Source organism: Microcaecilia unicolor, chromosome 1 (assembly GCF_901765095.1).
Source record: "Microcaecilia unicolor chromosome 1, aMicUni1.1, whole genome shotgun sequence".
Classification (NCBI taxonomy): Eukaryota; Metazoa; Chordata; class Amphibia; order Gymnophiona; family Siphonopidae; genus Microcaecilia; species Microcaecilia unicolor.
In genome coordinates this window covers 451,583,501-451,595,896 of record NC_044031.1, presented here as the reverse complement: position 1 = coordinate 451,595,896, position 12,396 = coordinate 451,583,501, and the positions used below count along the sequence as shown (strand labels likewise).

At 43.2% G+C, this 12,396-nt stretch overlaps 1 protein-coding gene across 2 annotated transcripts in view; it reads right to left on the bottom strand.

Annotated features, from left to right (window-relative positions):
• The window catches only part of ROCK1 (Rho associated coiled-coil containing protein kinase 1), a 523,306-nt gene that overhangs the window by 208,827 nt on the left and 302,083 nt on the right, over positions 1-12,396 (bottom strand). For both annotated transcript variants that reach the window (XM_030212894.1, XM_030212901.1), the window contains one exon: positions 5,710-5,956. In XM_030212894.1, the coding sequence (XP_030068754.1) occupies positions 5,710-5,956 (247 nt within the window). The remainder of the gene's footprint in view (positions 1-5,709; positions 5,957-12,396) is intronic.

The window sequence follows — 12,396 nt, the reverse complement described above, 5'->3', positions numbered from 1 at the left end:
GCAGGAACTATCCCTCATAAAACCTCTAAAGATACTCTGAAGGAGCATTCCTAATCTTCAGCTGGTGGCACTTCAAATGAAGATCCAGACTGGACTTCACTAGAGCAGTATATCTGTGCTTCACTTCAGAAGAGGCAGCCAGCAATAAAATTTAGACCTGTGCTCCGGTCTCAACGAGAGGGATTCTCCCTTCACATAGAGGTAGGCATTTTGAGACATCTACCTGCTTCAAAAATGAGCTCCATGAAGTTGTTAGAGATAACAGAGTAGCACAATACAATACTGCACTTAGGGAATAGAAACCCTCTGGAGATGTATGTGTTAGGCGGGGAGAATCTGATAGGTACGGACGGGGAGAGGGATCTTGGGGTGATAGTATCTGAGGATCTGAAGGCGACGAAACAGTGTGACAAGGCGGTGGCCGTAGCTAGAAGGTTGTTAGGCTGTATAGAGAGAGGTGTGACCAGCAGAAGAAAGGAGGTGTTGATGCCCCTGTATAAGTCGTTGGTGAGGCCCCACCTAGAGTATTGTGTCCAGTTTTGGAGGCCGTACCTTGCGAAGGATGTAAAAAGAATTGAAGCGGTGCAAAGAAAAGCTACGAGAATGGTAAAGGATTTGCGTTACAAGACGTATGAGGAGAGACTTGATGACCTGAACATGTATACTCTGGAAGAAAGGAGAAACAGGGGTGATATGATACAGACGTTCAAATATTTGAAAGGTATTAATCCGCAAACGAACCTTTCCGGAGGTGCGAAGGCGGTAGAACGAAGAGGACATGAAATGAGATTGAAGGGGGGCAGACTCAAGAAAAATGTCAGGAAATATTTTTTCACGGAGAGAGTAGTGGATGCTTGGAATGCCCTCCCGCGGGAGGTGGTGGAAATGAAACGGTAACAGAATTCAAACACGCGTGGGATAAACATAAAGGAATCCTATTCAGAAGGAATGGATCCTAAGGAGCTTAGCCGAGATTGAGTGGCAGAGCCAGCCGGTGGTGGGAGGCGAGGATAGTGCTGGGCAGACTTATACGGTCTGTGCCAGAGCCAGTGGTGGGAGGCGGGGATAGTGCTGGACAGACTTATACGGTCTGTGCCCTGAAGAGGACAGGTACAAATCAAAGTAGGGTATACACAAAAAGTAGCACATATGAGTTTGTCTTGTTGGGCAGACTGGATGGACCATGCAGGTCTTTTTCTGCCGTCATTTACTATGTTACTATGTCAAAGAAGTTCAACGCAGTTTACAATCTAAAGAGACCAGGCATACCTGGGAAAGTTTACAATTGCAGAAAAGAAAAAAAAATGAACAACTATCCAACAATGTGTTACCAACAGTAACACTTGTATATAGCAAATACTCATATCACAAACTTACATAAGTACATAAGTACATAAGTAGTGCCATACTGGGAAAGACCAAAGGTCCATCTAGCCCAGCATCCTGTCACCGACAGTGGCCAATCCAGGTCAAGGGCACCTGGCACGCTCCCCAAACGTAAAAACATTCCAGACAAGTTATACCTAAAAATGCGGAATTTTTCCAAGTCCATTTAATAGCGGTCTATGGACTTGTCCTTTAGGAATCTATCTAACCCCTTTTTAAACTCCGTCAAGCTAACCGCCCGTACCACGTTCTCCGGCAACGAATTCCAGAGTCTAATTACACGTTGGGTGAAGAAAAATTTTCTCCGATTCGTTTTAAATTTACTACACTGTAGCTTCAACTCATGCCCTCTAGTCCTAGTATTTTTGGATAGCATGAACAGTCGCTTCACATCCACCCGATCCATTCCACTCATTATTTTATACACTTCTATCATATCTCCCCTCAGCCGTCTCTTCTCCAAGCTGAAAAGCCCTAGTCTTCTCAGCCTCTCTTCATAGGAAAGTCGTCCCATCCCCACTATCATTTTCGTCGCCCTTCGCTGTACCTTTTCCAATTCTACTATATCTTTTTTGAGATACGGAGACCAGTACTGAACACAATACTCCAGGTGCGGTCACGAAACACCTAGCCACCCGCCTGGGGTTACCCCACGGCCACTTAGAGGGTCTACCCCCAGCATAGCTCAGGTCTGCCTGCACCTGCTGCTTGTGCTCTACACTAGCACTCTCCTACTGCCGACTGGGTCACAACCGCCTTTGGCTGAGTCTCCGGCACTCAAATTATCCCCAGTGATTTCTAGGTTACTGGGGCCACACTCCCAGTGGTCCCATGGTTCCCAAAAAGCACTTACAGACCCAACACACAAACCATCAAGATTCTTAATCAGTCCAGACAAGCATAGACAATAAACAATTCTGTTTATTCTCATAAAATTGAACACTGAACAAAAATGTGCAATTAGCAAACAATAACAGGTAACTGAAATATGTATCAATTATAACACTAATTAAACATCTATATATTGTCTAAACAGCACCTAGGAAGGTCAGGACATATAACTGTTTATAGAGCCTCAGCAAAGAGATCTGTCTCTCTTTCCTTCCTGGCTAGACCGAAGCAACAGTCAGCATCTGCTAGGCAATTTTCACAACTCCAGGCCAATCACAGCCCAGAACAGTCAAGCTTCAAATAAAAACTGGTTACATCATCAATCTATTACATTTCTTTGAAGGGGTGAAAAAACATGTGGATAAAGATGAGTGGTTGATATTGTGTATCTGGATTTACAAAAGGCGTTTGACAAAGTACCTCATGAAAGACTCCAGCAGAAATTGGAGAGTCATGGGATAGGAGGTAGTGTCCTATTGCGGATTAAAAACTGGTTAAAGGATAGAAAACAGAGAGTAGGGTTAAATGGTCAGTATTCTCAATGGAGAAGGGTAGAGATGGTGGGGTTTCCTATGGGTCTGTGCTGGGACAGCTGCTTTTTAACATATTTATAAATGATCTAAAGATGGGATTAACTAATGAGGTAATTAAATTTGCTGATGACACAAAGTTATTCAAAGTCGTTAAATTGCGAGAGGATTGTGAAAAATTACATGAGGACCTTACAAGACTGGGAGAATGGGCATCTAAATGGCAGATGACGTTTAATGTGAGCAAGTGCAAAGTGATGCATGTGGGAAAGAGGAACCTGAATTATAGCTACGTAATGCAAGGTTCCACGTTAGGAGTCACCGACCAAGAAAGGGATCTTGGCGTCGTTGTTCATGATACTTTGAAACCCTCTGCTCAGCGTGCTGCATCGGCTAAGAAAACAAATAGAATGTTACGCATTATTAGGAAAGGAATGGAAAACAGAAGTGAGGACGTTATAATGCCTTTGTATCACTCCATGGTGCGACCACTCCTCAAATACTGTGTTCAATTCTGGTCACCGCATCTCACAAAAGATATAGTGGAATTAGAAAAGGTGCAGAGAAGGGCGACAAAAATGATAAAGGGGATGGAACAACTTCCTTATGAGGAAAGGCTGAAGCGGCTAGGGTTCTTCAGCTTGGAGAAAAGATGGCTGAGGGGAGATACGATAGAGGTCTATAAAAGAATGAGTGGAGTGGAACGAGTAGATGTGAATCGTTTATTCTTTCAAAAAATACTAGGACTAGGGGGCATGCAATGAAGCTACAAAGTAGTAAATTTAATACGAAACAGAGAAAGTTTTTCTTCACTCAATGTGTAATTAAACTCTGGAATTTGTTTGCCACAGAATGTGGTAAAGGCAGTTAGCTTAGCGGGGTTTAAAAAGGTCTGGATGGCTTCCTAAAGGAAAAGTCCATAGACCATTATTAAACTGACTTGGGGAAAATCCACTGCTATTTCTGGGATAAGCAGCATAAAATGTATTGAACTTTTTCAGGATCTTGCCAGGTATTTGTGACCTGGATTGGCCTCTGTTGGAAACAGGATGCTGACCTTGATGGAACCTTCGGTCTCTACCAGTGTGGCAATACTTATGTACTACAGACACCTCCTATTATCTGTGTGCCTAGTAAAGACAAGTAACTCCTCTGTAACAGCTTTAAGCATAAACATGCACCATCTGCTAGAGAACAGGAGAAATACACTTCACATATAATGCAATCCAATACATTTTACAAGCTTAAAACACACCGTTTCTTCACAGTAGGTCTTCAACATCTTTCTAAAATGACTATGATTTGGTTCTCATTTTCTTTCTTTTTTATTTGAATTTAGTTATCTTTACTTCTACAGTTTATGAATGTGGATGTTTTTTCTTTGCTGTTTATTTCTGGCTTCCTTTAGTTTATTTCATGTTTTGTACACTGAAAGTACTAATTTAAAAAAACCTAATGCAAGTGTTAGAATGTTGAATTATCCAAGATGGTTCATTTATACACAGTGATGAACTTTCATCTCTAATTCCCAAACTTGACTGTTTATATAAATTACTCTATTTTGAGACTTACCAGAAGTGTCAATATTTTTCTTGCTGTTCCTGATAGTTAATTCTCATAAGAAAATAATATATAATTTTGAAAAGCTCTGATTGCTCAAGAAAGTCTACCAAGAAAGTCTAGCGACCGCGTTTCCTTCTGATCATCGGCCCATATATGTGGAAGCACACCTAACCAAACTGGGTTTAGGACAGCCACAACAAACAGCATAAGACAGTCCATAAACCTGGCCTTAACACATTTTCTTTGGATTTAGAAGACAGCAGCTGAGATGTCCTCTCCATCCTCCCTATTACCTCCACTGAAGTAGAGGAAGGGAAGCAGAAGCAAGGGCAAGTGGATTTTCTTCTGAAGTCTGCTGCAGCTCCTTAAGGGCCTGGTATTAGCAAACAAAATCTTGGGAGGATCCCAGAGTTTGACAGAATGGTTTTAGAGGGATTGAGGTTTGCAAGTAAAGTCCAATGGAGTCCTCCCATGCCTATAGCCTTCTCAAGAGATCGGAGAATTGATACTGAATGAATTTTTTTTAATTTTCTACTTTTGGACTTGATATTTTGTAGAAGATTGGGCCGTGAAAACAAGGACAATTTCCTGATATTTCTCTGCTGATTCCATCATTTCATTTTATTTTTACTTTAGCAAAAGTTCTTATTCTGTCATTTTACTCTTTTTGCATATCTTGAATATATTAATTATTTCTTTATTTCTAATTCTCATGAATTCCATCTACCTTAATCGAAATAATACTTTGTTCTTCTTATTTCGCTAATGGCAACTGTCATGGCAGCATAATGTAAGCCACATTGAGCCTGCCAAGAGGTGGGAAAATGTGGGAAACAAATGCAGCAAATAAATAAATAAATACTGCCACTCAGCATATGTATATCTGAGTGAAAAATTCCTTTAGTGTCTTACAATGTGGCTGTCCCCCATCCCATTCCACACAGTGCACTAAGGCTTATAGTGCTCAGAAGCCTATCAAGGTGGACATGCAAGGATTACCCTGCACGACGGGGGTTCTATTTGCATAATCTGGATCTCCAGAATATGTAAATGTATCTTATATACATGTTTATTATTGACTTGCTAGGTGTACCTCCAGGATAGGGCTGGGAAACAAAAACACCGATTTAGACTCTACTGCAAAACTGTAATTCCTCACGGTCACTGGGTCAAGCATACTAAACAAGAAAACAAAAGGAATGGCGAATAAGTATAGAAAGTACACACTTAAGCAAATCTCATCAATTCATGTGCATGAGATACTAAAGTAAGCACCACAAACAGTAAATAGGATTGCCACCCAAAAAGTAGCATTGAATATTATACATGAAATCATTACCTTGTAGATCCCCTATCATTTCAGATCCATGACTTCTGTCCCTTCGTTCTGCTTCCAGTGCTGCTTGTAGCTGGTAGTAATCCTTCTCCACTTGCACTTTGTTATTTTCTAATACTCTGCACCTTTCCTGTAGTTCTCTGTTTAGCAATTCTAACTGGTTCACAGTTTTGCCGACCTCTGTCTGACTTTTTCTCAGCCTGGCTGCTGTATCAGATTCTGTCCTTAGCAAATCATTGGCTTCTTCTAGCTGTTATAAAACAAAAAAGCAAAAAACTTAATTGTTAGGGCAACTTTTATACATCTTGTTGCAAGCACATTTTCCAAGAGAAATCTAAGCAGGGTTTCATTAGAAAATCCACTGGGGTGGGGGAAGAGGAGGCTGGAAGAAGGCACTGAACCAGTGTACATTTCTACCTGTCTTCAACCAAGTCCAATGCACCCAAGGAAGTCTGTGTCCCTAACCTGCCTCTTTTTGGACATATAGAAAATCAAGTTACTTATCTTTAGAAGGTGAGAAGCCACGGATAACAGGACACAAGTCCTCACAACTTTAGGTCAAGAATACGATCATATCTCTCTGTTCTTTTGTAAACAGGAACTAATTGAAGTACAATCCCTGCCTTTTTTCTCTCTGGTGGAAGGGGTTCGACTATGTAGGTCTTTAAGAGAGTAAGGTCAGCTCCTTGTTTCACCACAGTCTTCTTGGTGGGTACTGTGTTGGTTTCTCAAATAGGCCAATTCTCTATCTACGGTGGATGATTGCCAGAACCAATGGTCCACATAAAATTTCAGTCTCCTTTCTATCTGGAAGATTGTCTGGCATAGATACTGGAATTCTGATGTTTTCCTGATGGCAGTCAAATTTCCGCTCCAGATTTTGGCTGAGAAGCATGTCAGTGCTTCTGGGCCCTCCACTACTTCATATGAGAGCAAAAATGTGAATGCTTTTGTAGGAAATGAGGGGGTGGAGGGTACCTATACCTTTGACAGTAGTAGATTATCTTATGACTCCCTCCATATACCTTCTTAGAGGGGAAGAGTGGGTCAAAGGGGGACAAGAAGAGGGAATTAAGAGACTCATAGTGAACTGCTATGAGAGATGCTGCCTCTCTGATCATATTACTGAAAAGATTTTGACCCTGGAATGGCATACCTGTGAGCTTTTCCTTTATGTCATAAGAAAGATTTGAAGAATGCAGCCATTAAAGTCTGCAAGCTCCAGTAGCCATTGCAGAAGTCTCAATGGTATTTCAAAAGAATCAAAGTATGACTTGACCATATGCTTGTCACAATCCTTCCCATTCTAGCATATTCTCTCACAAACATCTTTTCTCCAAGCAGAAGAGCCCTAACCTATTTAGCCTTTTTGATAAAGGGAGATGTCCTATCCCATTTTCTATGTTTCTAGAAAAGTTCAGAAAAGGGCAACAAAAATGATACTCAGAAAGCATGTGGCCTATCCCATCTACTATCTTTTCCTTTCTCTTAGAGATCCTATGTGCTTGTCCTATGATTTCTTGAATTCAGACAGTCTGTCTCCACCACCTCCACAGGGAGGCTGTTCCACACATCCACCACCCTTTCTGTAAAGAAGTATTTACTTAATTACCCTTAAGTCTATCCCCTTTCACCTTCATCAAATGCCTCCTCATTCCAGAGCTTCCTTTCAGTTAAAAGATTTGCCTCCTGTGCATTTAAGCCACGGAGGTATTTAAATACCTGCATCATATCTCCCCTCTGCTGCCTTTCTTCCAAAGTATACATGTTGAGATCTTTAAGTCTGTCCCCAGATGCTTTATGATTAAGAACACTGACCATTTTAGTAGACACCTTCTGGACTAACTTCATCCTGTTTACAATTTTTTGAAGGTGCAGTTTCTTGAATTGCACAGTACTGGGGTCTCATTATATACAAAGGCACTATCACCTTCATTTTCCTGCTGACCATTCCTCTCCTTATGCACCCAAGCATCATTCTGTCTTTTGCCATAGTCTTCTGTACCCATCTGGCCACCTTAAGACCATCTGATATGATCACTCCCAAGTCCTGCTATTCTTTCATGCTCAGAAGTACTTCTCCCCTTATACTTTGCTTCCTCAGGGTTTTCCAGCACAAATGTATGACTCAGAATTCTTTTAGCAGTAAATCTTATATGTCAAATTCTAGACCATTCAAGCTTCATTAGATCCCTCCTCATGCTATCCATACAATAAGGGGTGTCTAGTCTATTGCAGACTTCGGTATCATCTGCAAAGAAGCAAGCCTTAACAAACAGCCCTGCTGCAATATTGCTCTGATTAAATCCTCCTTCCAAGCCCCCTGAAAACCAAATGGCTTAGGGTCATATCTCCTCAAAAATTTATATATCACTGATATTGGCCTGGGAACCTTCTTCAACAAAAGCCACATATTTCCAAACTCTCCCTCTCCTGTGGATTCCCCCCCCTTCCACCCCAGTGCCCCCACAAAATGTTGAATCTGTATTAAGAAAACACGTCACCCCCCCCACCCCCCCCCCGATAACCCAAACATAGAACACAACGTATCGAAGCTCCTAACCCTCCGCCCTGTAATACTGCTCGGAAATTGACAATGCACGCTTGCTCCCACCTCACAAAACTAGCATTTGCTCTCCCTGCCCCAAATCTTGGCTCCCACCGCAAAGGTGCCAGTTTCAACACCCCTTCCAACTGCCTCCATTTCCTGCTCACTCCGCCCCACACTTCAAGCAAATGCCTCACATATGGGTTCTGTATCCCTGCCAATATTCCCCCCATTCCTTCAGAAGTCCACAAATAAGAGCTCAGTGGCCTTTGCGGGCTACATGATTGTTCCAACTGACTGGCCGGCTTAGTTATTCCCCTCTCCCAATCTACAATCATCCTCAATTGAGCAGCAATATAATAAGATTCAAAATTAGGTACCCCTCTACCCCCCCTCTCAGGATCCCCCCATAACACTTGCCTCGCCAAACTGGGATAACTACCCCCTCCCCCCCCCCCCCCCATATAAACTGTCCCACCAAACCCTGCAATTGCTTCTATGTCCGTTTCGGAACCGCTAATGGTAACACCTGAAACAAAAATCACAATCTAGGGAACACATTCATTTTCACCACAGCCACACGCCCCCACCATGATTTTTTTTGTTACATTTGTACCCCGCGCTTTCCCACTCATGGCAGGCTCAATGCGGCTTACATGGGGCAATGGAGGGTTAAGTGACTTGCCCAGATTCACAAGGAGCTGCCTATGCCTGAAGTGGGAATCAAACTCAGTTCCTCAGTTCCCCAGGACCAAAGTCCACCACCCTAACCACTAGGCCACTCCTCCACAATCCCTTCCATCGGGACAACTCCCCCCGAATTTTATCTATTATCTTCCCATAATTGAGACTATACACTTTACCCAAATCCCTAGGAATCTGAATCCCCAGGTATCGAATATGGTGTTTGGCCCACCGAAACTCGAACAATGCTCTCAATCTACTTTTTTTCCCCGTGTTGCAAAGATATCCCCATGAGTTCACTCTTAGGCCAGCATATAGTTCAAAGTCCTCAAAAATCCCCCAAACCACCGGAAGTGACCTCTCCGGATCTATCACATAAAGCAGCACATCATCGGCAAATAACGCAATTCGATGTTCCATCCCCCCAACCGTAATACCCTTACATTCTGGGTGCTGCCTTATCAATACCGCCAATGGTTCCATGTACATAGCAAAAAGGAGTGGAGACAAGGGACAACCCTGCCTGGTCCCCCTACCTATTGGGAAGAAGGAAGTATAGCCCCCATTAATGTTAAGGCGCACCTTTGGTGCTGTGTACAACGCTGACAACCAAGCCCCAAAATTCCCAAGCCCATTCTATTCATCACTGCACGCAAAAACCCCTAGCTTACCCGGTCAAAAGCCTTTTCAGCATCTATGGCCAACAAAACTGTACTATCCCGAGATCTTTGCGCCTCCCAAATCAAATGAAGAGTACGCCTGATATTATTCCCCTACCTGTCTCTTCGGTATAAATCCCGATTGGTCAATATGGACCAACTTCGGTAGCACTCTAGCCAGTCTATTAGCCAATACCTTAGCCACAATCTTTGCATCCACATTCAGAAGGGATATGGGTCTATAGGCACCGCATTCTACTGGATCTTTCCCAGGCTTAGGCAAAACAGTTATCCCAGCCTCAGACATGGATTCCGGAAGCCCATTACCCTTCAAAGCACCATTCCCCACTCGCACCAAAAGGTCCCCCACCTCCCCCACGAAACAGTTATAGAAACTTGCCAAATATCCATCTAAGCCACACGCTTTTCCATTAGAGAGTCTTTTTATCACCCCTTGAACTTCCCCTAATCTAATGGGCTCCCCAAGCTGGGCTCTTTCAGCTTCGTCCAAACATGGCAGAGGAATCTGATCCAAAAACCGATCCATATCTGTTATCTGTGATTCTCCCGATGCACTGTAAAGGTTTTGATAATATTCTACAAAACAATTTCCTATCTCAAGATAGTGCCAGCCTCCACTCCCATCCCTCAGCTTCTGAATAAGGGAACGCCCTCTTCTCACCCTCAAATACCGGGCCAACATTGCACTGGACTTATTAGCAAATTCAAAGTATTGTTGCTTCAACTTAGATCTCATAAAATCCACCTCTACCACCTGGAATTGCGCTAGTTCCCCTCTCACTTGTTTTAATTCTGCCCATACCTGTGGAGAAGGGTTCCTTTTGTGCATCTGTTCTAAATGCAATAACCTTTTTTGTAAGATCAATAACAACTACCCCTTTTCCCTTTTCTTACGGGGCCCCCATTTAATCAAAACACCCCTCACCACCACCTTCAACGCATCCCATAGCAACCCATCCTTTACTTCCCCTATTATCATTAAACCGGAGGAAATCCAGAATAGTACTCTGGATATCTTCCTGCACTTTTTCATCCCCTAGTAATGATTCATTAAGTCTCCAGACTCCTTGCCCCCTACATTGGCTCAACCCCAGTAATTTAATCCACATTGGCGCATGATCAGAAACACACATGGTCTCTTATCTCAGCTGCCCCCACCATATGCCATCCATTGCGATGCACCCATAGTCCATCAATCCTGGAATAAGTCTGAGCTGCATGAGAGTAAAAGGTGTAATTCTGCTGCACCCCATGTTTCAGCCTCCAGTAATCCACCACTTACAACCCCTTCAAAAAATGATGCAGTGCCTTCCTCCCAGTTCTTGTGGTTAGAAAGCCCTTAATCCAATTCAGAGTGCCCCCACTGATTCCAAAGTATTCTAGAAGTCTTAGCAATATGTTATGGTTGACCATGTCGAATGCACTTGACGTGTCAAATTGGTGGAGAATGCTCTTGCCTATTGCTATTTCCTGCTTGAATTTGGTTAGGAGAGTGAGAAGTACTGTTTCGGTGCTGTGTAGGGATCGAAATCCAGATTGTGACTCAAGTAGTATAATGACTTTAGTTTATGTAGTCATTGAGTTGTTTGGTCACCAGTCCTTCCATGAGTTTGACTACTAATGGGATAGAAGCTACTGGGCGGTAATTGGTAATATCATTTGGTTTTTTTTCTTGGTGTCTTTTGGTATTGGGGTGAGCAGGATGTTGCCTTTTTCTTGAGGGTATATACCCTGTTGTAACATGAAGTTTAAGTGGGATGTGAGATCTATTATGAAGCATTGGGGGGGGGGGGGGGGGGGTGGCAGATCATATTAGGTAGCTGGGGCAGGTGTCCAGTTGACAGTGGCTGTTTGAGCATTGTTTAATTGCCTGGGTAACTGTGTCAGCGGTGAGTAAAGCCAAATTTGACCACATTCGGTCAGCAGGGTATTCACCAGGGATTGGGTCTAAACCATTAATGAAGTTTTTTATGTCCATGTTGTTCTGAGGTAGGGTTTTGCGTAGGTTTCTGATTTTTTCATTGAAATATTTAGCAAGGTCTGCAGATGGGATATCAAGTGTTGGTTGTCCCCTTCTTCTTCTGCCTAGGATGGCGCCTGTGCCTTTTAGCACTGCTAGAAGGCAGAGGTGCCAAGCTATATACTTTTGCACTTCCTGGCAACAGTGGAGGGGGACTGTTGCCACCCAGGAACACTGACAGGTTCAATCTATACCACAGGTAGGTCCCAGGGGTAGAGGAGAGTATGGCTTGGGGGTGGTGGGGGGAAGAGGCTGCAGCTGTTTCATCCAGGGCAGAAGTTTCTCGGGGGGGGGGGTGGGGAGAATCAGCACTCAATATTGGGGGGGGGGGGTGTCAGGAGGTGGATGAGCACAAATAAGGGTCAGATAAAGTGACAACCAGGGCCAATGATGTGCTGTGAAAAGGGACGTCTATGTGCCTGCTTTATTCCCATCCATATTTTCGATGTTTATTTTTTTCCTAAAATGGATGTTCCTGCTGCACCTAGTTGGCTACAGACATCCACTTCACTATGTATTTTACAACAGGCTCTATGTCAGCAGATCCTGTTCTAAAATACTAGTGAAACTCAAAGCTTCAGATGTCGTGACTTGGATGTACGATTTCCAATTTGAACATCCTTTCTAAAATGCCATTCCACATCTCCATCAGATTTAAACAGGTTTGGGGGTCCCCTGTAGCATGGAGGCCAGGGCCAATGCCCTGTTTGCACACCCCCTAATGCTGGCCATGTCACCAAAGCCCTAAGAGATTAAAT